At 50.5% G+C, this 25,373-nt stretch overlaps 1 protein-coding gene across 1 annotated transcript in view; it reads left to right on the top strand.

The window, feature by feature from the left end:
• Positions 1-25,373, top strand: part of ACACB (acetyl-CoA carboxylase beta) — a 77,298-nt gene extending 51,925 nt beyond the window's left edge. The window contains exons 30-52 of the mRNA XM_037510998.2: positions 46-153; positions 2,235-2,291; positions 2,534-2,575; positions 3,571-3,786; positions 5,105-5,260; positions 6,372-6,575; positions 7,369-7,524; positions 9,489-9,611; positions 9,707-9,976; positions 10,368-10,465; positions 11,293-11,413; positions 11,715-11,825; positions 12,599-12,742; positions 14,157-14,277; positions 15,915-16,011; positions 17,919-18,015; positions 18,642-18,777; positions 19,712-19,889; positions 20,252-20,364; positions 21,929-22,092; positions 22,706-22,876; positions 22,984-23,120; positions 23,813-25,373. Coding sequence (XP_037366895.1) covers positions 46-153; positions 2,235-2,291; positions 2,534-2,575; positions 3,571-3,786; positions 5,105-5,260; positions 6,372-6,575; positions 7,369-7,524; positions 9,489-9,611; positions 9,707-9,976; positions 10,368-10,465; positions 11,293-11,413; positions 11,715-11,825; positions 12,599-12,742; positions 14,157-14,277; positions 15,915-16,011; positions 17,919-18,015; positions 18,642-18,777; positions 19,712-19,889; positions 20,252-20,364; positions 21,929-22,092; positions 22,706-22,876; positions 22,984-23,120; positions 23,813-23,939 — 3,147 coding nt within the window. The 3' untranslated portion in view covers positions 23,940-25,373. The remainder of the gene's footprint in view (positions 1-45; positions 154-2,234; positions 2,292-2,533; positions 2,576-3,570; positions 3,787-5,104; positions 5,261-6,371; positions 6,576-7,368; positions 7,525-9,488; positions 9,612-9,706; positions 9,977-10,367; positions 10,466-11,292; positions 11,414-11,714; positions 11,826-12,598; positions 12,743-14,156; positions 14,278-15,914; positions 16,012-17,918; positions 18,016-18,641; positions 18,778-19,711; positions 19,890-20,251; positions 20,365-21,928; positions 22,093-22,705; positions 22,877-22,983; positions 23,121-23,812) is intronic.

Here is a 25,373-nt window from a genome sequence, read left to right as displayed (position 1 = left end):
TACCCCCAAACCTTTCTACTGCCCGCCCCTGTTTTTTTCTCCCAGAACCTCAGAGAGGAGCCGATTCACATCCTGAACGTCGCGATCCAGTGCTCAGACCACCTAGAGGATGAAAAGCTGGTGCCGATTTTGCGGACCTTCGTGCAGTCCAAGGTAGGTTCGTGTGGCCTGGTTTGGCCCCTGGAGGAAGGGGTGCCTCTTGAAAAGAGAGGTGTCCCATGCCCCCAAGTGGTCTTGGGGAGGCAGTCCTGCTGAGTTCTTCCGTGTGCAGCCCTGGCTTCCCATCCTCGAGCTGCTGCCACTCGTCACGGTGACGGTGGGCAGAGCTGGCCCACTGGCAGGCCTCCACGTCTTCCCACTAACAGGATGGCATTTCTCTCCCCCAGGGTGTTGCAGTGATTAAATGACAAAGGATGAACACACCACCAATACATCAGACACTCAATAAATAGTTTTAGATTTAGGGGGAGTTTTTTGTTTTACTAACCCAGAAAACTCAGTTTTATTAACTGAGTTTATTAACAACCAATCATGTATGCAAATAACCACAAGTTGCTTGTATAAACACGTGGTGACCACTGCCAGCATATTCTCACCCTGGCAGTGGGGCAGCTATTATGTGTGCTCCAGGACCTCAGCTACAAATAGATGTGGAGCAGCTTGGTGGGTAGTAGAAACAGATGCTGTGAGACTTTGGGCAGGTTACTTGACCTCTCTGATTGTGAGTTTTCCCATCTGTAAAATGAAATACTGACATTTGTAGCTCATAAGTTAATCAAATCTGTGGGCTTCCTGTCTAGCTCTTAGTCCTTTACCTGCCTTTACCAGCCTCTCTCGGTCTGAACTTCAAGAACATGTAGGAATTTTCAGTTGCTTCTTTGTGTGTTCCTACCATGGAAGGGACACCCCTTTGCATCCCTCAGAGGACCTGGCCTGGTGCTCTCTGGATAGATGATGTTAGGAGAATGATGACCAGTCACAAGTAATGTCTTGAAAGCTTAGGACATTGCTATCTGTAACTTAGCATTTCCTTAATCAACTATGTAATGATATTCATTCTGAAAAATATTTAAGGAACAGATGAAGCTTAAAAGTAGGTTTTAAAACAAAACCCATAGCCACAGCACCCACTGTGGAGGTCTTGGCCTGCGTCCCTTCATCCTGTTTCTCCTGGACACGGCTGGTGTCCCTACTGGATCTGCAGCTTGGCCCCTGTCTAATGAGATATTTTTTTACATTATACATTTCTATATGATTTAACATTTTTTACTTAAAGCAGATCTGTGTGTACACATTTGCACAAACACATACATCCACATTTGCACATACACTTACATTCACACACACACATCCTTTGATAGTTGAGAACCAAAAATCAGGCTCCGGTGAGCAGGCTGGTTGTCCCCCATCAGACCCCACTTCACCGTGCCCTTGACCCTGCTCTCTTTCCAGCCTGCAGTCTCTCAGGAGTCTTCTGTGTGTCGTTGAGCCTCATTCTGAAATGGGCCAAGACCATTTATTTCCCCTGATATTTTTCCTTACCCCCAGCAATAACTGACCATTGTCCTGACTTCTAATAACATGGGTTCGTTTCCTCTGTTGTTAAATTCCCTAAGAATGAAATCATCGGGTCTGTAATCTCTTGGCTTTTTTTGGTTCAACTTGTCTTTTAAAAAAATACTTAATAGTTTCCTTTCTCCAAGTTTGATTGAAGATGGTATGAAATAGTTTTAAAAACATGGTGTATATAAGTTATTAAGTGTAGTTATATTTATTAAATATATTAATGTATATATTAAATAGATATTATATATTAAATATAGGTTGAGTGTACATATATTAATTATGTTAAATCATAGTTAATAAATGCAGCTTTATTAACTATGATTCACATACCACACTGTTCCCCCATTTAAAATATATGATTCACTGCTTTTTGGTGTATTCCCAGAGTTGTGTCACCATCACTGTGAGGATTATATTTAGGACATTTTCACCACCCCTGACCCACAAAAGAACCTTTGTGTCCTCTCTCACCTCCCTCACCTTGCCAACCCGGACTACCACTAATCCACTTTCTATGAATTTGCTCATTATATCACACAAATGGAATCCTACAGCCTGAGATCTTTTCACCCGGCATATTTTCAAAGTTTGTCCATGGGGAATACATATCAGAATGTCCCTCCTTTACACGGATGACTATTATTTTGTGTGTTTCATTTTTAATGCAGAAAAACATCCTCGTGGATTATGGACTCCGGAGACTCACATTCCTGATTGCCCAAGAGGTCAGTCCAAATCTCAGCCCATCTCTGCGAGGCTTTTCCATTCCCCAGCTTCCATGCCACTGATTTGATGTCTGTCCTGCAGCGTGGGGTGGAAGAGATCAGTGGCTGGAGAAGAGAAGGCTTTCAAAGGCTTCATCTAGAAGCACCTAGGGTTAGCCTTAGAAATCGCAGAACAAGTACACAGATATTTAAGTGAGTCTTGCTTGCTCTAATTGTCTTTTGTATGAATATCTTTTTTACAGAAAGAATTTCCCAAGTTTTTCACATTCAGAGCACGAGACGAGGTATGAGCAGATGCTGGAGTATTGCTCCCTCTTTCCTGCTATCTTTGATGTTCACGAGGAGCAGAGTTCCTGGTCCTTTGGGAACCCCCACATTCTAGAACACAGCAATGTTTGTGTGAACTCCAGCCTTCCTCTGGGACTACGTTTCCAATGACAACCTCTTGTTTCCTCCCTGGAGCTCAGGACCTTGTGCTTCCCAAACTTTCAGCCTTTGCTACAGGTTTCTCTCTCGTTCAGGGAATAGCTAAACGGACCACTTTTTACTTGCTGGTGTATTCAGTAAGATGGTGCTCCCAACCTCTCTTTCTTAGGTTCTTCTCAAACACTGGTTGGCAAACTAGGGCTTGTAGACTGGCCACCTGTTTCTATAATCCAAATTTTATCAGAACTCGACCGCCCCATTTGATCACCGATCATCTGGGGGGCTTTGTTGCACCATCAACATGACTGAGGAGAGCATGTGGTCCATCTGCCTAACACATCTCCTCTCTAGCCCTTTAAGAATTTTCTGACCCCTCTTCTGGAATCAGAGGGCTTATTCCCAACATAGATTCAAGCCTTCACCAAATTCAGAGATTGGGATTTTAATTCCTCCAATGCCTGATGTGTAGCTAAGACCCATCCTTTCTCTAGATGCTTCATTTTCTCTTCACGTCTCCAGCACTGTCAGTTGCTTCCTCTTCCACAAAGAGATATAGGCTTGAGCGACTGCTCAAGAAATACTCTGAGCTGTTCCAGAACAGGCTGGCAGTGCTGGCAGGTGCTGAGGATGAGCTCGGAGCATTAGGCTGTACCCCCAAATTGCAGTGCTCAGGACTGCCCTACATTAGCAAACCCCTGAAGCTCTTGAGCCCTGGGGCTTGCTCACAATCAGGTGCTATACCCGAGACCTCCAAGGGTCTGCAGGACGGGGCGAGGGTCAGGCAGGCATGCGGGTGGCCTCAACATCAAATCTCACATGTGTCCTGTGTCTCCACTCTCTGGTTGGTCTGCAGTTTGCAGAAGATCGTATTTACCGCCACTTGGAGCCAGCCCTGGCGTTCCAGCTGGAGCTCAACCGGATGCGGAACTTCGATCTGACCGCTGTGCCCTGTGCCAACCACAAGATGCACCTTTATCTGGGCGCTGCCAGGGTGAAGGAAGGTACTGAAGTCACGGACCACAGATTCTTCATCCGCGCCATCATCAGGCACTCGGACCTGATAACGAAGGTAAAATGTCCCAGGGAGGGCTGTCCTCTCCTGCACTGGCCTTCCCCCTCCACTTTGTGCCATGCCCTGGGCTGCAGGCAGGATGTTCTGGATATACACCATCCTCCCCTTGTACCCACAAGGGGGTAGGGGGGAGTCAGACTGTGCCTTTGGTTGTTATTTTCAAGTCCCTGCTGGTGTCATGTGTATCTTAGTGCAAGAGGATTGAGAGATACTGTTCAGGGGCTTTCTTCTGTTTGCTGGTTGTGTGATCATTTTTATTATTTCTTGCATTAAAAAAAATAAGCCATGATTACATTGTGAAAATCTCAAGCAATACTTGGTATGTAAAAGTGGTTTTAAGTAGTAATTTTAAAAATCAAGAAGGACCCAGAAGCCTGGCTGTCAGGGGTCAGCCTTGGTGGAGACTCTTCTAGGCCTAATTCTATATGAGGAACTGTAGACGTCACATTACTGTTGGGAGCTCAGGGTGGGTGGATCATTTGAAGACTTGATTTTTGCTGTCCAGTTACTCGCAGGCTACTTTCCATGCTAATGCAGACGGTCCAGGCTATTTCCTGGCGTGGACGTAGCATGGGTGGAAAGCTTTAACGCCCTGTGGGTGGATGTTAAGCTGATCTCGGCTTTTTGCTGCCTCAGTCTACTAGATACCTTAATAGGTTTTTTAAAAAATTATTCAGGTAGGGGGAGGCCGACACATGAGAGACAGTTATCATTGAAAGGAGAGGTCAGTACGCACAGTGCCCAAGAGGAGGGCACATGCCCTGTCACAGAGGAAGCACCAAGGTGCCCCCAGAAGCAAAGGAAGAGGGGGACACTGGACAAGAGCCTTTATTGTGGCTTCTGTGGGAAGGAATGGATGAGGCAGGGTAAGCAGGCTTAGAAGGGGTGGCTGGAGCGATTCCAGCCAGCTCTGGAGCACAGGTGCCATCTCTAGTTGGCTGGTACTTGGCACTGCGGTGCTTAGGGCAGGTGGGCGGATTGTGCGGATAGGGCCTAGAGCCTGTGAGCCTTAGACAGAAGACGTGTGCTCTGGGGTGGCCAGTTTGCATTGCAAAGTGTGTTCATGGGAGGGTCACTTACTGTTTCTGGGAGGGGCCGCCCCTCCAGGGTCCACCGGGCTACAGATGTCAAAGCGTAACATGGAAAGTAGAGGACACGGTGACTACCCCAGACAGTCTTTGCTGTCCCTTTGCCTCTGGCAGGCTCTGCCATCCTCGGCTGGCATGCCCAGGCGGGTGGTGGGGTGGGGAGAGACACTGAACAGAGGGGGTGGGCTCTGCCTCCCGCCTCAGCGGCTGCTCCTCCTCCTTGGCAGGAAGCGTCCTTTGAGTACCTGCAGAACGAGGGTGAGCGGCTATTGCTGGAAGCCATGGATGAGCTGGAAGTGGCGTTCAACAACACCAGCGTGCGCACCGACTGCAACCACATCTTCCTCAACTTCGTGCCCACTGTCATCATGGACCCCTCCAAGGTCTCACCAGGGCTCTTGCCGGGCTCTGGGTGTCACTTCACAGGGCCCCGGGGCACTCTGTGACCTGCTGCTGTGGGCTGTACCTCCTGGCACCCGCGACCTGACTTACAGGACGGGCATGTGCCTGTTGGAGCCCAGGTGCTCAGGTGGAGAATAACCTTCCATGGTTTATTTCCAGAGCACGTTTTAGCCACTGCCCATGAGACAGTGCTCTGGTATTCACCCTTCACAGCCACGCTGCCCTCAGGGCAGTGCAGATGCTGCAAAACGAAATGTCCCCTCCTGATTCTAGGCCCTGTGGGTGGGTGGGAGGGGAGTGAGAACCTGGGTGTGTGGGTGGGAGGGGAGTGAGAACCTGGGCCTTCTCCATTGGCTGGGTCTTCACAAGAGAGAGAGAGTGCATGGTAGTGATTCTGGGATAAAGTCCTGGTACATCAGCTTGGCGTCTGTGGGTGCAGATGCCCCATGTGGATACCCCAACTCCATCAGAGCATATAGTTCCCAGAGATGAAAATGCTTAAGATGTGTGGGAGAGAGAAATGGTGTTACGTGGAGGCACTCGCTCTCATATACCAGCCTCACTTCCCTCATCTGTAAAGAGAGATATGAACCTCACCTCTCTGAGAAACTGAGGCTGGAATGACACAATGAGCTTTAGATGCCTTTGGTTATCATTAGAGAATAGTTGTGGGATACATACTATGTCCCAGGCCTTTTGTTTTTTGTTTTTAAGATTTATTTATTTATGCATGCAAGAACTGGGGTATAAACTAGAGGTGGGGTGGGGGCGGAGTGAGAGGATTCACCAGAGACAGAGTGGGGAGCAGAACAGGCAGATCTACTGAAATACACTGCTGAGGGGAGCAGCGGGGAGACAGGAGAGGTCTGCTATGCCATGTAGGTCACCTCCCTGGCCGGCCGGGGATCCAACTCCTGCTGTAGTGGCTGGCGACAGCTTGATAGTGCTGTCTTTAACCCCTGCGCCACCAGGGAGGCCCTGTCCCAGCCATTTTGTATGCAGTAGGTAGCTTGTGTCACTATTCTAAGTGCCAGGATGACAGCAGGTATGTGCAGAGCAGGCTCTGAAATTGCATTCGCTGTGATGGGGCAGATCGAGGAGTCAGTGCGCTCCATGGTCATGCGCTACGGCAGCCGCTTGTGGAAGCTCCGTGTGCTGCAGGCCGAGGTCAAGATCAACATCCGCCAGTCCACAGCCGGCAATGCTATCCCCATCCGCCTCTTCATCACCAACGAGTCAGGCTACTACCTGGACATCAGCCTCTACGAAGAAGTGACTGACCCCAGATCCGGAAACGTAAGGCGGGGCGGGCCCCCAAGCGCAGGTCCAAGGGAGGCCCGCTGCTGGGGAGAGCGAGCCATAGGTTTAAGGGATGACCGTGCCCATGTCACCTGCTGTGTTGGGGTGGGGTCGCTCCTCTGCGTTTTATGATAAACGTGTTAGCTTCCAAATCCCAGCGCAATCTCCCAGGGAGGATGCATGCAAAGTTTAATCCATTCTAGGACTACATTTGAGATAAAATGTGGAGTAGCGTGGTTGATTATAATCAATTTCTCAGATTGGTTCACTGAGGGAAATGGATATTTACCCCAATCAGGTTTTAAGAACAGACTTTGAAAAAGAGAATTAAATTTCCCACTGGCAGTCACATATGTCGTTTTATTTTGAAAGACTCTCTAGAAGCTGCAAAAATAGTAGAGAGAAAAAAAAAATAGTAACAGTGTGCAGTGATTGCATCTTACATAACTCAGGACCTTGTGGAAACAGGAAATTTGACACTGGTACAGTCACGCTCACTCAAATGCAGACTTCATTCAGATTTCGCCAACTTTCACGCCCAGTCTTGTTTGGGTGTGTTGTACTCTAATACATTTTTGGAGCCACGTCACCACACTCGCCCCTGGTGCTGGTGGACCACCGTGGCAAAGGGGAGGAGATTGGCACTCGGCTGTGTGATGAGACCTGCTTGCCTCCCCCACCCGCCACCGTGGCGTTTTCACTGAGGCGAGGGGAGAAATCACTGGGGCTAGAGACTGCTTCTCTGAGGCTGGTCTTCCTTACTGTCTGTCTTTCTTTCCTTCTGGTCCAGATCATGTTTCACTCCTTTGGCAACAAGCAGGGGCCCCAGCACGGGATGTTGATCAACACTCCCTACGTCACCAAGGACCTGCTGCAGGCCAAGCGGTTCCAGGCCCAGTCCTTGGGGACCACCTACGTGTACGACTTCCCGGAGATGTTCAGGCAGGCAAGTCCAGCAGCTCAGGTGCACCACCACCTGGGTCCTCTCTGGGGGCCGCCAGCACTGCACGCCCCCGCCCCCCGGCCCCGGCTACAGAACTAGGTCCTCGTCAAGAGAGAAATTAATACTGGGGATGAGTTCCTGGTATTTTTTTCTAAACAAACCAGATTTTATTCCAATAATGGTATAGAAATAGAGGAAAATAAAGAAAATTGGGAAGATTATTAAGGTAGACTTGGGAAATTCAAAAAAGTAGGAGTAAGCAAATGAAATTTCTCCCATGTGTAATTAATCTCTCTGCCATTGATGACTACAATAACAGTTTAGTATATTTCCTTCAACTGCCTTTTCTATGCCTTTGGTTGTTTTTTTTTTTTAAAGATTTATTTATTTATACAAGCACTGGGTACAGTCAGAAGCGTGGGAGGGTGAGAGAATTCACCAGAGCCAGAGCGGGGAACAGAACAGGTAGACTGATGAAGTACACTGCTAAGGGGAGCAGTGGACACAGCAGGAGAGGTCTGTCGTGCCATGTGGGACCCTTGCTGGTGGCTGGGGATCGAACTGGTGCTGCAGAGGCTGCGGGCAGCTTCACAGCCCAGCGCTCAACTGCTGCGCCACCAGGGGAGGCCAGCTGTTTGTTTGTTTGTTTGTTTGTTTTTCAAACATGGTAGGGCCTTTGAAGGAGACTGAACACACTGGCATTGGAGGGCTGTTTACATCCCTGTCCCTTGCTGGTGAATGATGTTTATGAAACAGGTCGTGGACCTTCCACTGTAGACAAGAAGGTGACAGTGGCCTTCAGCATAGGAGCTGCAGAATAGTAGGAAAAGCTGCTGTCTAGGGTCCCCCAGACCTGGGCTTGTCTCCTGGGTCTCCCTGTGCTTTATATCTGTCCCTGGGCAAGTCCCTTCACCTCTCTGGGTCTCAGTTTCTCTTCTGTAAAGCGAGGATAATAATAATACTCATCTTGCAAGTTGTTATAAGAAATATATGTATTTAGTCGGTGCTTAATAAATGGGAGCTTTTATGACTAAGAACGTCATTGTCTGTGTCCTCTGAACTCAAGGGCCACAGGGCAAGAAACAGACAAACTAGGAGTAAGTTCGTTTCCTTTCTTTTCTTTTCTTTTTTTTTTTAACATCCGAAAGTGCAGGTTTATTATTTAAAAAAAAGGGAGAGACGAATAAAGGACATTTGCATAGACACAAGCGCTGCTTGTCTCAGAAAGAGCTGCTTGTCCCCTTTCATTTAGATAAGGAAGCAGAATATTTTAGGAAACCCATAATCTGAAAACTTAAAATGGAAAATTTCCTAGAAAAGCATATCTTATCAAAGCTGACACAAGCATAAGTGAAACATCTAAATAGATTATAAGCATTATAAGTATTGAAATAATAATTTAAAAAAATCTCACCACTAAAATTGGGTTCTGGTGACTTTATAACAATTTTTGTAAACTTTCAAGGAACAGAGAATTCCCCTATAAGAATTCCCTTACTGAAATGCACTGCTGAGGGGAGCAGCAGGTGAGACAGGAGAGATCTGCTGTGCCATGTCGCTCCCTGGCCAGGGATCAAACTATGCTGCAGTGGCTGCAGATAGCCTGATAGCGCTGACTTTAACCCCTGCGCCACCAGGGAGGCCCCAACATTTTATTTTTTTAATGGATGTATATAGGGTGAAATTAAAACACAACAGCATGCAGAGAGAGCAAATTCAGGAAGATGGGTACCTGGGGGTTGGTGGGAAGGAGGCTGGGAGTGGGTTGGGAGGGGTACACCAGGAGCTTCACCACACTTAAGCATCTATGAAAAAAAATTGTGATTTGACAAAAACATGAGATGAGAGCTCATATATTTATTATCCTGAATTTTTGTGCACTTTTAATAATTGATAAAAGAAACAGAACTAGAAAATATACCTCCCTACTGATGACTTCAGGTTTTTCTTTCCTTCCCTCTCTCCAGGCTCTCTTTAAACTGTGGGGCTCCCCGGACCAGTACCCCAAAGACATCTTGACGTACACAGAGCTGGTGCTGGACCCACAGGGCCAGCTGGTGGAGATGAACCGGCTTCCCGGAGGAAACGAGGTGAGAACACAGCCAGCCGAGCTGGAATGGCCCTTCCCCAAACTCCCCACCTGAGAGAACGAACCCCTTCTCCCGTGTGCCCGCCTCCTCCCCAGGTGGGCATGGTGGCCTTCAAAATGAGGTTTAAGACCCGAGAATATCCAGAAGGGCGAGACGTGATCGTCATCAGCAACGATATCACCTTCCGCATCGGGTCCTTCGGCCCCGGGGAAGACCTTCTGTATGTGCGGGCATCGCAGATGGCCCGGGCAGAGGGCATCCCCAGAATCTACCTCGCAGCCAACAGTGGGGCCCGCATTGGCCTCGCGGAGGAGATCAAACACATGTTCCAGGTGGCCTGGGTGGACCCAGAAGACCCCCTCAAAGTACGTCACAGCACCAGGGAGGGGTGTGATTCCCCTTACCTAGCATTGTATTTTGGGGTGGGGGTGGGGGTAGAAAGAATCCTACGTTTTATTTCTTCAACACAGATACACATACAGCACATAAACGGGCATCCTAGGAGAGGGTGGTAATTAGGAAACTAATTGAGAAACCCTGGGTCAGGGCAAACCCGTGAGGTTGTGTGGTGAGGATGAGTGGCTAGCGTTTCCCACAGCACAGACCTCCAGTTTCCACCTGTGACTCAGTGGTGTTAACATTCACCAAGGTAACAGGTTCCTAACATGCTGTGGTAAACATGCCGTTTGCTAACATGACATTTTTAAAAGCAGGGGTTAGACTCAGAACCTCACTGAAGTCTGTTTTTTTCTTAAGGGATTTAAATACCTCTACCTGACCCCTCAAGACTACACCAAAATCAGCTCTCTGAACTCCATCCACTGTACACACATCGAGGAAGGAGGAGAGTCCAGGTAAAGAACTCACCGGGCGGGGGAACTCATTTCCCCTGCAGGGAATTTCAGCAGTGAATGGGGAATCGTCTCTGTCTCTGGGTTTGGGATGATCTTTTTAAGTGGGATGGTGGCGCTGCCCTGTGGCACTCCATGGTGGGCACAGGTGACTTAGACACCTGGGGTGTTGGCCAGGGTGAGCCCATCCTTGTCAGTCCATAATGAGTCACCCCTTGCACAAAACCAGAGTTAGGTTCTCCCCCACCATGTCCCAGAAGCTGCAGGCTCACGGCCTATCTCTGAATTAGCCAAAGTGATGCCACTGTCATTTGGCAAGCTGTGCAGGTGTGGGCAGGGTGAGGGCTCTGCCTGGTAAGAATGCCAAAGATTATCTTTTCCAGGGAATATTGCCTTTTTTTTGTTTTTGTTTTCGTTTTTTTTAGTGAGTAAATCAGAATTTCCTAGGCTAAGTTTTCTGGTTACTTGGTGATATGAGAAGTGAGAGGTAGAGAGAAAATTTTCCATGACCAAGCTAGCTTGAGAAACACTGTTTAATGTGATCTAACAGGATCCTAGGTTGCTTTGGAGGAATGCTAGGTGGGGTGACATTTCAATAAAACAACCTCCAAACAGACGTCTGTGGTTGGAAGGTGACGAATGGGGGTGCCATACCTGCCTTTCTGGCAACTTTTGGGCCAATCATGAAAGCCCTAGACCCCTGCTTTCCCTTTGCCTGTACCTGCTGTCACCTTCCTACCCTCACCTTTCTCTTCCTTCTGCCTTTGGTCTTGGGCTATGCATCCCTCTTGGATTTTTCTCGACTAGACCTCAGTCTTTGGTTCTTGAAGGTATGTGGTCACGGATATCATTGGGAAGGATGATGGCCTGGGCGTGGAGAATCTGAGGGGCTCAGGCATGATTGCGGGGGAGTCTTCCCTGGCGTATGAAGAGATCGTCACTATCAGCTTGGTGAGTTTCCCCTAGTTTTTCTTTTATACCTCAACCTTTTATATTATGAAACTTCAAAATAGTTACAAAAGTAAAGAGATAATGAGCCCTTTGTAATGAGCCATTGTCTGCTCTATCTTTAAACACTTCTTCGAAACACTTCTTGGACAGGAGGCCAAGGCCAGGCGAGCCTGAGGATCAGGCTTTTTGCCTTTGTTGTTTGGCCCCGAATCAATTGCCGTGGCCAAGCTCTGACTTCCATGTGTGCCCAGCGGGTTCCTGGGCTATCCTCGGGAATTCAGAAAGGATCCTGTCTCCCCAGGTGACCTGCCGAGCCCTTGGGATCGGGGCCTACCTGGTGAGGCTGGGCCAGCGGGTGATCCAGGTGGAAAACTCCCACATCATCCTCACAGGAGCCAGTGCTCTCAACAAGGTGCGGGCCAGGGGTCATTTAACATTCCCATTGTCTCCTGATTGGCGGGGGTGGGTTCCTCAAAGGAAACCTGTTTCAGTCCTACTATTTATCCAGTTTGCAGCATGTGTGTGTATATACATCTATCTATATGTTAAGCTCTTTTGATAGAACTAACTTTCTGCATTACATTTTTTAAGCAAATTTAAATCATTCAATTAAAAATGTATTAAGATGGCATTGCACATTGCAGAAAATTTTAAAAAGACCAAAGAAAAAGGACTGTTGCTCCGAATGTAACTTGGTCTACTGTTTCCCTCTCCGGTCTTTTCGTGGTAGACACTTAGTGAATGTGCTACTTGGTGTTCTTTTTCACTGTATGGAAACGTGTTCTAAAGCTTGTGTCATATGATATCTGCTAAGATCCGCCCTCCCACCCCCACCCCACCCAGGGTCTCAAAAGTCTGAGCCAGCCGCAGCAGCAGCACCTGGGAACTTGCCAGCAGTGTGTGTTCTCAGGCCCCACTGCAGACCTGCTGCATCAGAAACACCTGGGGGACTTTGCTGGATCACTGATTTTCAAATTGGGCTGCACATTGGAATTATCTATAATAGCAAAAGAAAGCAAAGATCCTAATGTCATGGGTCTGGGTGCAGCCCAACCGCAGGGTTTCTGAAAGCTCCCCAGCCACGCTTATGTGCCACCTGGGCTGAGCAGCACCCAGGAGGTGATTTCCAAGTGGCAGAAGGCCCGGGCCAGGCGGGACCTTGCTAACCATGCTGTGTCAGAGCAGGTCCTGGGCAGAGAGGTCTACACGTCCAACAACCAGCTGGGTGGAGTGCAGATCATGCATTACAACGGCGTCTCCCACATCACCGTACCAGATGACTTCGAGGGCGTCTACACCATCCTGGAGTGGCTGTCCTACATGCCAAAGGTGCAGTGCCCCCCACCCCAATGCACACAATCCCAGCAACTTCTGCCACCAAGTTCATTTGCAGTGTGGGCTGGTAGGGTAGGGAGCAGGGAGCAATGCATAGGTCGCTGGGATTCATTTTTCTTTCTTCTTCTCTTACTGACACCCAGCCCTGCACAGCTGTACTTTACTTTTTAGAAAATTCAGTCATCAGGATATGATTGGTCGAGCCTTTAGGAAGGGGTGATTTGCCTCTTGACCATAGTGATCCCTCAAGCTTTGTGGTTGGCCTGGCTTTGATCTCTGGCTTCCTCCTCAGTAGCAGTGTCTCCTAGGGAGTCTCTTAATCTTTTGAGCCTTGGTTTCTCATCTGTAAGGTGGCATAACTGGCACTCCCCTGTGGTGTTTTCATGATGAGTAAGTGGAGTGATAGTCCGGATGCTACTCATGAATGTGGACGTTAGCTGCCTCGGGCCGGGCTTCTTTAACAAGGTGTCACCTACGTGATGCTTGAGTCCTTTTTTTGACTGCTCAGTGAGGGTGATCCTCATCCTCTCTGGCTCACGGGGCATCTACTGACCAGCAGCTTAAGAAGAGAAACTAACGAACATGGTTCTTGATTAACTTGACTCACACGGTCTGTACAGTGAGAGAGGCTGTCGGTCTTCATGATAATTATTTCTAAAAGGTAGTTTCCAGAGACCAGATTATCTTACATCTCTGTCAAGAACCTCAAGTCTAGGGCCACCCCTGGTGGCGCAGCGGTTGAGCGCTGGGCTGCGAAGCTGTCCGCAGCCTCTGCAGCGCCGGTTCAATCCCTGGCTGCTCCCCGGCCACCGGAGGAGGGTCCTACATGGTGCGCAGACCTCTCCTGCTGCCTGCTGTTCCGCTCAGCAGTGTATTTCGTTGGTCTGCCTGCTCTGCTCCCTGGTCTGGCTCTGGTGAATTCTCTCACCCTCCCGCGCTTCTGACTGTACCCAGTGCTTGAATAAATAAATAAATAAATCTTTAAAAAAAAGAACCCCAAGTCTAAATATCATAAATGTCCGTTCCCACTCCCTTGCGGTGGGTTTTCCCATTGCCTGCCAGCTCATCACTGTCTGCAGCCAGCCTCTTTCCCCCACCTTCCCTCTTAATCTGGCTTTGTGTAGCTGTAACAATGCCTTTGTGCCTTCTTTTTTACTTCCTAGCATCATGGAGTCTATCTGCACCCTGAAGTGAGTCCAGGAGTCCATAAACTAGATTTCAAGAGACTCTCTGGGATGGCCAGTCCTTGTCTGACATTTTTCAACCAGAACGGTGGCTTTAGAAATCCTAGAGAGGGGTTACTGCTGTATCCAGGCATAGCAGTCAGAAGAGGCTGGGCAAGGAGCAGATCACAGGCACTGTTGATGGCAAGGGAGACTGAGTTGAAGACCTGGTTTTTCTTTCCTAGGATAACCACAGTCCAGTCCCTATCACCACAGCCACTGACCCCATTGACAGAGAAATTGAATTCATCCCATCCAGAGCTCCCTACGACCCCCGATGGATGCTTTCAGGAAGACCTCACCCAAGTAAGTTGTAATGCATTTTGCCTGATGCTTGGGTCTTGGGTTTCTTGTCTGGTCCTGGACAGAAGAACATTAGGTGGAAGTGCTGATGGTCACTCATCTCAGACAGGTACACTTGAGATAAATTTCAGGGGCAGTAACTCTTTGCTTTTCCTGAACTATTGACAAGAAAGAATGGAAACAGCCTCTGGTCTGGAGTTGACAGAGGTGCAGCAGAGGCCATGGCTTCCTCTTTTTTAAAAGAAGATTTATTTTTATTTATACAAGAACCGGGGTACAGGCCAGAGGTGTGGGAGGGTGAGAGGATTCATCAGAGACAGAGCGAGGAACAGAAGAGGCAGACTGACAGAAATATTCTGCTGAGGGGAACAGCGGGTGAGACAGGAGAGATCTGCCACGCCATGTATGTATCTCCCTGGCTGACCGGGATCAAACCCGCACTGCAGAGACTGGACAGTTTCACAGTGCTGCGTTCAACGCCTGCGCCACCAGGGAGGCCCCACGGCTTCCTTTTCTAAAGTACACCGTGATTGCATATGTGGAAAATCCAGTGTCGAAACTTCACATGGAAGACTGCCTCTCTGTTTCCTTCATCCTTTTCTATCTGGCTAACCCTTTTCAAGGGTGCTCTTGTAAATCATAAGTGAGTTCACCTGGGATGGGCAGGTTAGCTTGTTCCACATCCATGCACACATGCACATCCACACTGACAGTATCTCCTCTCTGTCTCTCTCTGAAAGGGGCTGGCTTGCCTCCTGGAGGTGTATGGTTATATTCTGAGCAAACAGAACAGGAAAGCTGAGCTACCCCTGTTACTATAATCCCTAGGCTAGAATTTCACGTGCTACCAACCACCGTTAGCCTCAGCCTTTTCATCCAGCCACATGGTGCAGTAGAGGTGGCCGCCAGGACCATGCCAGACTCTGCCCTCCAGGGTGGCCCTGTGGCTTCTCTGTCTCCCATTTCTCGTGGGCTTTCTTGCCTGTGACCATGAAGGTGCTGGTTTGATCTTGACAGTTTTCTCCATCTTGTCGGACCAGCCCTGACATTGAAGTTGGGCTGCTTCAGTCCCAGGAGCCAGCCGCTCCTGCAACTTGAGACCCTCAGGCGGCCTGGCCCTTCTTGTCTGCAGGATGGTCGCTTCCACCATGCTAGGAACTGAAGGCTCCATTTCCTCCAGGGACAGCTGCAGCTGACGTCCTCATATTCTCTCTTTCTCTCTGGGAAATGAAATTAAGTGCCTGTTAAGTGGCAGGCAGCCAGCCAGGTCAGGAATGACTTTCCCCAGGCGGGCCACCTCTTCCTGCAGCCCCGCCTTCCCAGGTGTCCATCTGCTCCCCTTGCCACCAAGGGAGGCAGAGGCTTTTGTCAGGATTCTGGTGTGTTTGGTGGGAACCCATGTATTTGGAGGTTCCATGTGGATTGAGTTCCTGACTTGGTGTGTTTCTTGCTGCCCTGGGTTTTGCCTTTTCTTCTTTGTTTTTGGTATGGTTGTTTTGACTGGGGTGTAGGGTAGTGCAATTTTCCCAGGAAAGCAGCTTTCCTTATCTTAGACTATGGGGCAATATGCCCTGCCAGGTAGCCCAGAAACCCTCATCAACCCAGCCCCCTGACCTGGCCTTCTGTCCTTCTACCCACAGCTCTGAAGGGATCCTGGCAGAGCGGGTTCTTTGACCAGGGCAGTTTCAAGGAAATCATGGCACCCTGGGCCCAGACTGTGGTGACAGGGCGAGCAAGGTAAGCCTGAGGACAGGGCCTGCTGCATGCACCTGGCCTACCAGATCTTGGGACCCCCAGGTACTGGGCTGGAAAGTCTTTCCTTCCAGATCACCCCCAGGAACACTTTCTTCTTGGCCTCAGGATTTTCTGAAAGGAAAAGCAATTTGGGACATGGTTTTCTGGAAGATGAACGTCATAAAACCTAGATGCGTCTGTGGCCATAGAAGCCCCCTCAACCAACTTCTGGCTGGGGGCTGGCACCCCTACCCCTGGTGTCCACTCCTGGGGCAGGGCTTCCTAGCCCCAGCAGCCTTGTATCTCTTTGGGGATCAGAATTTGTGTGTCACCCCAAAAAACTGCACATACAACTGTGACCCCCATTTCAGCAGGGGTGCAAGCAGTGGAAGCTGGTGTGTGCACAATGGGCGGGATGCTCAGATGCTCAAAGCTTTCAGAGCCGAGCAGCTCACTCCTCCACCTCTGTGGACAGCTCCCTCTGCCCGAAAGTTCCTCCTGTTGTGAAGGTCACAGCAGCAGCCTCAGAGTTGACCCCTCAGAGTCCTGGCATGAGGTAATTGCTGCAAGTCCTAGCTGCCACATCAAACCTGAGGTCAAGTGTGCTCTGGGCCTTCGCATCCTCATGTGTAAAGTAGGGGTGATGATTTATCCCCAGGGAATTGTTGTGAGGAGTAGAAGTGATAATATACGTCAGACACTTACAAGGTGATGAGTGTTGACATGTGGTTAAGGCGATTGTCACTGTCACTATTGTTAGGGACCTCAGTACAGCTGAGCCTCCATCTGCCCTGAGCCACTTCTCCTCAAGCGTTAGTTTTTAAAACATATTTTCTGTAGAAGTACAGATAATATAATATAAGCATCCCACTTCCTGTGAGATCCAAACTGACAGCAAGAGGGTGGAGCACGTTAGAGCCAAGTCATAGGCTCTATACAGCTCTCTCATCACAGAATAAAGAGACTCTTGGAGGGATGATTCTGAAATCCACACTTGTGCTTAATTTGTAAGCATAGTTTAGAAAAATGGGGTCATTAAAGATGTGTGTCCCAGCGTTGTCACTTAAAGGCACTTTTGCATCAGAGACGGATGAACTGAGAAAGCGGCACAGCAGCACTCTAGGCTACAATAAACCGAGAAACTGGGTAAAAAATAAATAAAAGCTATTTTAAAACTGAGATTAAATCTATTCCTTCTTTCATATGGCAGCCTTTTCTTTATGTAAAGTCTGCTCTTCCGTATCCCCCAGTTCTGTAGGGTTGTTGAATGACTAAATGAGAATAATCCACTGATGCACACAACATGGGCCAGCCCATAGCAAGCAGGGGTGGTTTCTGCCATCATGGCTTCCCCTAAGCTAAATCTCTTTCAGCTTTCACATCCCTTGACCCTTTCCAGCTGTGACTTGGCCTCTAGATCTGTGCTGTCCATTGTGGTAGCTGCTGGCTGCATATGACAATTGAATGTTAATGAATTAAAATGAGAGGATACATGTTCAGTTCCTTAGACATACTCACCATGTTTCAAGTGCTCAACAGGCACATAACGTTCAGGGCTGTCGTACTGGCCAATGTAGTCGTAGAACATGACTATCATGGAAAGTTCTAGTGGACTGACCTGGCTTAACCCTCCCCACCCACAAAATCTAGCACCCCAACAAGAGCATTGACAGTACCTTTCCAGCCTGTAATGTGTGAGGCCTAAATGCTTTGGAGCTGCTTCTTTGCCTTCTAGTAAAATTACCTGCCAGAGTGAAAGAGGGGTGTCCTCCGTATACCCCCAGTCCAGCCATGGCTACCCATTCCCAGAAAACCCATAGAATGTCAGCCAGGGCTGAGTGGCCCCGACTGGCCCCGAATCCACCTGGCAGTGCTATCAGCACTTGGCTCACCTGTGCCCCACCTTGCAGGCTGGGGGGGATCCCTGTTGGAGTGATCGCTGTGGAGACACGGACAGTGGAGGTGGCTGTGCCCGCAGACCCTGCCAACCTGGATTCTGAGGCCAAGGTGAGAGGAAGGGTTTCTGGGCTGCTGTTTCAGCAGACTCAGCTCTCGAGAGTGTGCCTTGGTGGCTGCCTGACTGCCTTGGCTGCAGAGTCAGGGGGTCCTTGGCTCTAGAGGCTCGGTACCCATTTTGCAGCACTCTCTGTGGAATGCTTCTTCCTCAGAGGATGATAGAGGTTTCTGGAAATGCCTCCCATCTCATGCCCTGGGCCCTGTCACTGTTGTGGGGGGAACATGATGCATGCTGAGAGGAGCTCAGAAGTCCGAGGGCAGTTCCTAGACCTGGCTTTGTGTCTGATTCCACCATTGGCGCCATGAACCTGTACATGGGGCAACAGGAACCTCCGGGGGCTGCTGTGGGGGGAACATGACGCATGCTGAGAGGAGCTCAGAAGTCCGAGGGCAGTTCCTAGGCCTGGCTTTGTGGCTGATTCTACCGTTGGTGCCATGAACCTGTACATGGGGCAACAGGAACCTCCAGGGGCTGCTGTGCAAGGTCCAGCAAGGCCAGTAGTAGCTGAGCCCTGGCTCCATGTTGGTGCCAATGCCAGTGCTGGACTCGAGCAACTGCCCTCGTGTCCTGAGCCACTTTGCACAGAGGATCTGACCCGGGTGGCTCTGCGTTCCAGATAATTCAGCAGGCGGGCCAGGTGTGGTTCCCAGATTCAGCCTACAAGACAGCCCAGGCCATTAAGGATTTCAACCGCGAGAAGTTACCCTTGATGATCTTTGCCAACTGGAGGGGCTTCTCTGGTGGCATGAAAGGTAAGGCCACCTCTCCATGGTGCCTGAAGCTGCAGGCAAATATAGGATCCCACTGTCTTAGCTGAGCTCCCAACAGCCAGGAGTTCCGGTAATGGCACATTTTACAAAGGAGGAACTGAGGGCTCCTGGGGTGACTTGCTGGAGGTCACATCACAAGGGGCAGGGAGAGCAGGGGCACCCCAGGACACAGCCGGTTCCCATGTGGCCACCTCCCTATGGTGAGACGAGAGGGCGCACGTGCCCTGCCTTCCTAGAGGCTGCTGTGACCTGACCTCGTCCAAGTGCTACTCAAGCTGCCTAGCACATTTCAAGAGGCTGGCCCTCTGTGGGGACCCTTGTTAGCCAGGTGACCTCTCCCAGCCTCAGTTTCCCTCCTTTGTGAAGGGATTAAGGCTACCAAACAGGCCTCAGAGGACCAAGGGAAGGATTCTATGAGCCATTCGTGTGCTGCTGGCATTAGCTCTTGTGTGATCGTGGTTGATTTTCCTTTATTGTTACCACCAAGGGTGCCCGGTGCTTGGAGGGTTGCATCTTGGTGGAAAATGAGGGGCACACTGCCTCTGGGCCGGAGGGAAGGGCCGTGGTGTTGCTGGGAGAGGAAGGTTTGTGAGGTAGGAACAGTAGGGTGGGTGCAGTCATGAGTGATGGCATCTCAGAGTCAGAGCTGGAAGGAATCTTTGAGATTGCTTGTGCGCTATGACGCTGAGGCCCAGGCAGGGACGGTCACTTGTCCAAGGTCACACAGACACTTAGGGAATGGTCAGAGCCCAGACTGGCTCCTGCCTCACAGCCCAGTCCTCTTTCCTCGGTGCTGGGAAGGCTCCCAGCTGAGCATGCTCTCGGGACCCAGGACATGAAGACTGTGGGGTTTGCATGGGCGCGTGCTGGGTATAAAGTCACTGGTGGACTCTCTGGTGGCTGCTTTGCTTTTCAGACATGTACGACCAGGTGCTGAAGTTCGGAGCCTACATTGTGGATGGCCTGAGGCAGTACAAGCAACCCATCCTGATCTATATCCCACCCTATGCGGAGCTCCGGGGTGGCTCCTGGGTGGTGGTGGACTCCACCATCAACCCCCTGTGCATCGAGATGTATGCAGACAAAGAGAGCAGGTGTGTGTCTCCCCCTCATCTGGCTTAGCCTTTCTTGTTCTCACTCCCAATCCTGAGGCCCCCTCAACTTTGAGCCACTGACCGGGGTCGTCGGGGTGTGGTGAAGGATAGAGAGCCTACAGTTTTACTAATCTGAAATGAGCATCCACTTTTAAAAAGTTGATTCAGTCCCTCTCGTGATGTATACAGAACCAGATGACTAGAGGGCCAGTGACTTGTCCAAGGTTACACAGTGAGTCTGTGAAAGAGCTGATAACTGAATCCCAGATTTCCTGGCTCTCTTGCCTCTACCCCACATTTCCTGGCTATTGCTTGTTGGGAGATACCTCACCAACCCCACCCCTGCCTCTTCTTTTTTTTAGGGGGGGTGTTCTGGAGCCTGAGGGAACAGTGGAGATTAAGTTCCGAAAGAAAGACCTGATGAAGGCCATGAGAAGGATCGACCCAGTTTACAAGAAGCTCGTGGAACAGCTAGGTGAGAAGGTCCAAATTGTATCACCTCTCAGGGGTCAAATGAGACCAGCCTCTCCATCCTGGGGAGCTCCAGTGTGTTACAAATAAATGCATACCAAGCAAACACAGCTATAAGAACTGTGAGATATTTTAAACGTTCACCCCGTTAGCATTAAAATATTTATACAACAGCGAATTCCTCTCAGCACACACAAGGCATGACAATTGAGGTATTTAGGGCTGATAAGAAACTTCAAAATCTTGGTAGCAAAATGTCACTTTAGAGTTTCCAGAGATAAGTTTTTTTTTATTTTATCAATTTTGAGGGATGGTTTTGTTTCACGATTATGACCTTAGATGTAATTCTCTTTAAATGTCCATATTAGGTGGCAAAGTCTTTTTTACTATATCATTCACTAGATTTATTACTATGTCTGTGGAGGGGATGGGTGGGTGGGTGTAGGTGTGCAATTTCTTTACCTCATTTGGTGTCAAGATAATGCCTGATTTCTCTGAATCTTTGATAGAAGGTTCCTAACTACAAATAGTGCATACAGGACCAAATAATATCTAGTCTTTAATATATATAGGACTATTCAAGCTATCTGCTTCCTCTTGGGTGAGCTTTGCTAGTTTGCATATTTGAATGAATTTGTCTATCAGCACAACAGAGATTGCAAGTTCGGTTGAAGAGCCCTGCAATAAAGAGAGTCATGTGAAGTTTCTGGCTTCCCAGTGCATATAAATGTTGTGTTTACACTATTGTGTAGTCTAAGCGCGCAGTAGCATTATGTGAATAAAAAGAACAACAATGCACAGACTTTAAATGAGGCACAGAGACAGAGTGAGCGTGTGCTGTTGGAAAGTGAAGCCGATCCCCTGTTCAAGGCAGGGCTGCCTCAAACCTTCAGTTTGTTTAAAAAAAAAAAAAAAGCAGTATCTGCCACACACACTAAAATGAGGCACACTTATATTTGGTCTCAGTCTCCCTCATTATATTTCAAAATACGTATTGACAATAGTAACCGGTCGTCTACTGGCACAGGCGGGGGTTTAGCCAAAGGGGGAAGATTTAAAGTCGCATGTTGAATACTGTCTTGCAACTGTGAGCCCAGTTTCTTGCTGAAATTGCAGCTTGATTCAGGGGTACTATTAGAGTTGAAGCCGAGGCTGTCCTGAAAACTGTGCTTTGTGCCCCCTTTAAAAAAAAGCACCCCTGGGCCTCCCCGGTGGCGCAGCGGTTGAGCGCTGGGTTGCGAAGCTGCCCGCGGCCTCTGCAGCGCCGGTTCGATCCCCGGCTGCTCCCCGGCCACCGGAGGAGGGTCCCACATGGCGCGCAGACCTCTCCTGCCGCCCGCTGCTCCCCTCAGCAGTGTACTTCGGTCCTTCTGCCTGCTCTGCTCCCCGCTCTGGCTCTGGTGAATTCTCTCACCCTCCCGCGCTTCTGACTGTGCCCAGTGCATGTGTAAACAAAACAAACAAACAAACAAATAAATAAATAAAGCATGCCTCTATAAAAAAAAAAAAAAAAAGCACCCCTACTTCTACCCTCGCAAAGGCCTGACCTGCTTGTATGCTGCCCACAGGATCAGCATCATCATCGGAGCTCTCAGACATGGACCGCAAGGACCTGGAGGGCCGGGTGAAGGCCCGGGAGGAGCTGCTGCTGCCCATCTACCACCAGGTGGCGGTGCAGTTTGCCGACCTGCACGACACCCCGGGCCGGATGCTGGAGAAGGGTGTCATCTCTGTAAGCGCCTGCAGCTGCCCACCTGGGTGTGAATGACCCACCCTGAGGTCGCCAGGTTTCCAACAAGTGGGGGGATGTGGCCTCAGGATGGGTCGAATCAGCTGGGGAGCTTCAAAAGACCCCAGTGCCCTGGTGGCTCTCCAGACCAATTAAATCAGAATATCTGGGGTGAATGGCAGGCATCGGTGTTTTGTCACATCCCCAGGAGAGTCCTATAAGCAGGGAAGGTCGGGGACCAGCAGTCTAATCTCTGCGTGTGTTTTTAACTGCTAGGGCAGATTTGGGAACCAGTATTCACCCACCACTGACCATTGCATCCCCACTCTATCAACCCTTCCCCCAAAAAGACACCCCACAGTCACCTACTCCCCTACCCCCACCCCTGCCTGTGTCCTGTGCTGCTTCCCAGTTGGCCTCAGCCTGCCTCAGCTGCCTCTGGCCAGCCAGTCCAGAGCCCTGGTGAATCCTGGCCCTGCCTCCCCTGGGCAGGTGCCCCCACCTCCCTGAACCACAGCTTCCTGGCTGTCAGATGGGATGATCACAAAGTCTATGTCCAGCAGAGGGCCACCCTGCTGGCCCTTCCCGAGGGACTCAGACCTGGGTGTGTCCGCAGGACATCCTGGAGTGGAAGACAGCCCGCACCTTCCTGTACTGGCGCCTGCGCCGCCTCCTACTAGAGGACCAGGTCAAGCAGGAGATCCTGCGGGTCAGCAGCGACCTGAGCCACGTGCACATCCAGTCCATGCTGCGTCGCTGGTTTGTGGAGACAGAGGGTGCCGTCAAGGTGGGCCCGGGACAGGGCGGGGGTGGGGGGCAGCAGGTACCGTGGGACAGGGTGCCAGCCCACCCAGCAGCGGGTCCCTCTCTGAAGCAACGTCTGCCACTCCCCAGGCCTACCTGTGGGACAACAACCAGATGGTGGTGCAGTGGCTGGAGCAGCACTGGCAGGTGGAGGACGGCCTGCGCTCCGCCATCCACGAGAATATCAAGTACCTGAAGCGCGACTCTGTCCTCAAGACCATCCGCAGGTGAGTGGCTGCCCACCCGTGCCTACCCACCCGCTGGGCACCTCCAAGGCTGGGGCCAGGATAGGCCACCAGCTGCCTGACCCCAGAGTAGCTGCTGGATCCACTGCACCCCATGGTTCCCCGGCCTCGGCACAACCACAGGTGCTGAGGCGGCTGCTCCCCAGCATAGGGCCTGGGATGCTATGAGGAGGGTGTGGGATGGTTGTGATTCAGGATTCTTGCTGGCATATGTAGGGTGACTAGTCCAGGGTCACAGCGAGAGCATGTTTGGTAGGAAACCCACATTCTGAACTACTAGGCCTTGGGCTGCTGGGTCCCATTCTCTGCCAGTCTTTCTGGAGGATTTGCTTCCCCCTAGTCCCCTGGGGTCCCCTGTGAAGTAGGTAGTGGAGCACCTCCCCCTTTGGAGGATGAAGCTGAGTTTCAGGGCAAGTGCCACGGCTCAGGTCACATAGCTCGTAACAGCCAGGTCAGCTGTTGCTCCTCCAGGCACCCCAGCCCCCAAGCCCTATTCCCTCCTGCCCCAGAGGTCTGTCCTTCGCATGGTGACCACGTTGGGAAGTGACATGGGAGCCCTGGGTTGTCCCTGCTCAGCCACGTGGCCCAGCCCTGCCCAGTGATTCCAGGCACTGCCTGGGGCTCAATGAACTACATGACGGGAATGAATCCCCCCTCCTGCCCCTCCCCTGCAGCCTGATTCAAGAAAACCCTGACGTGGCTGTCGACTGCATGATGCACATGAGCCAGCACATCAGCCCGGCCGAGCGGGCCCAGGTGGCCCACCTCCTGTCCACCATGGATAACCCGGCCTCCACCTGACCCCAGCCCAGCCGCCTCTCCCAGGACCACAGGCTGATCCACCAACTGCAGGCTCTCCCCAGGAATTTGGGGGTTTGCTTTAAAACAATCCTGGGCATTTCTGCAGGGCTGTGAGCCCAAAACTCACTCCTATCTCAATAAAAGGCTCAGGAGTGTCCCTTCCAAGCAGAAGTAGCCTCTGCTCCGTGTCAGAAAGTTCTCTTTGTTTTGTCCCTTGAGACAAAATTTTTGCTGCATCAATGAATTGAACCCAAACACCCCAGCTTCCTTTTGCTTTCTGGGACCTGGCAGGTGGGACCCAGGTGTTCTTTTAGGCTCCTTTTATATCAGATCATGGAATCTTTTATTTTTTTAATCTGAGACCAGCTCCTGGTATTAGCATCTTCTGTATCCCAGCAGAATAAGTATATGAAGGAAAGAAATGTAAAGACAAGACAGGAGAAAATCTATTTTTGTAACGATGCTTATTCCACTTCTATCAAGTTGCCCAGGAAAGAGTAGGGGTGATTTTATATTGAGAAGAAAATGGTATTTTGTTCCCCAAAGGGCACCTATGAGTCCCAGGCACTCCCCATTGGCCGGCCTTGCTTACTAGCAGACCTTTTTTGAGCTGGGAAAGCAAAAGAGCTGTGTGGCCACTGCTCTGGGGCATTTGCCTGCCTGTCCCCTCCAGAAAGAACAAGGACTAGTCCCTCCCCAACTACAGGACTAGCCTGGACCCCTGGCCTGACCCCCTGGCCTGGGCCGGGAGGACAGAGGCCCTGGGAAGCCAGCTTGCTCACCACTGTGATTGCTGCCGCCCTCCTCGGACAGCCCCTGGAAGTCACTGTCACCCCCTCACCAGTTGCCATGAAGTCTCTGGCGGGATCAAGCCGGAGGGGGCAGAGCTTTTGGACCCCAAGCACTGGATCACAGGGACCACACCATTGCACAGGGGGGTCTCTGCACAGTGCCCGCAAGCACTGGGCTCTGAAGGCGGCGCAACACCCGGGCCCACGTTCGGTCTGGCCCATCGCTGTGCCCCAGGGTGTTGGCCAAGGAAGGAGTTGGCTACCCCCACTCCTGTGTTGGGCAGTTTGAGGAGAGCAAATGTTACGCCAACTTGGAGGCCAACGACCGGGGAAGCCCCACCGCGGGGTTGCCTGAGAATGTCTCCTCGTCTGCCACCAGCAGTGACGGCCCTGGAAGTGCAGGTGGTGCCGGGGCCGCGGAGGGCGGGAGCAGGACAAACTGTCCGTTGACCCCTCAAGGTGGGTGGACAGGATCCACATTGCTTTGGGAACTGAGTGTTTCCTGGGTGGGGGAGGCCCCCTTGGTTTTGAAGGGAGAGACAGTTTGATGACTAACTGCTCCCCAGGAATGGGGGCAGAGGAACCTACCAGGAAATATGTGGAATAAATTATTTTTTGAAGGAAGCACTTGGCCTTGACTTAT

The sequence above is a fragment of the Talpa occidentalis genome, unplaced genomic scaffold, assembly GCF_014898055.3.
Source record: "Talpa occidentalis isolate TD23 unplaced genomic scaffold, MPIMG_talOcc4v2.1 talOcc4.14, whole genome shotgun sequence".
In the NCBI taxonomy this organism is placed as follows: domain Eukaryota; kingdom Metazoa; phylum Chordata; class Mammalia; order Eulipotyphla; family Talpidae; genus Talpa; species Talpa occidentalis.
Note: the sequence above shows the minus strand (reverse complement) of the source record. Positions and strands in the feature narration are given on the sequence as shown.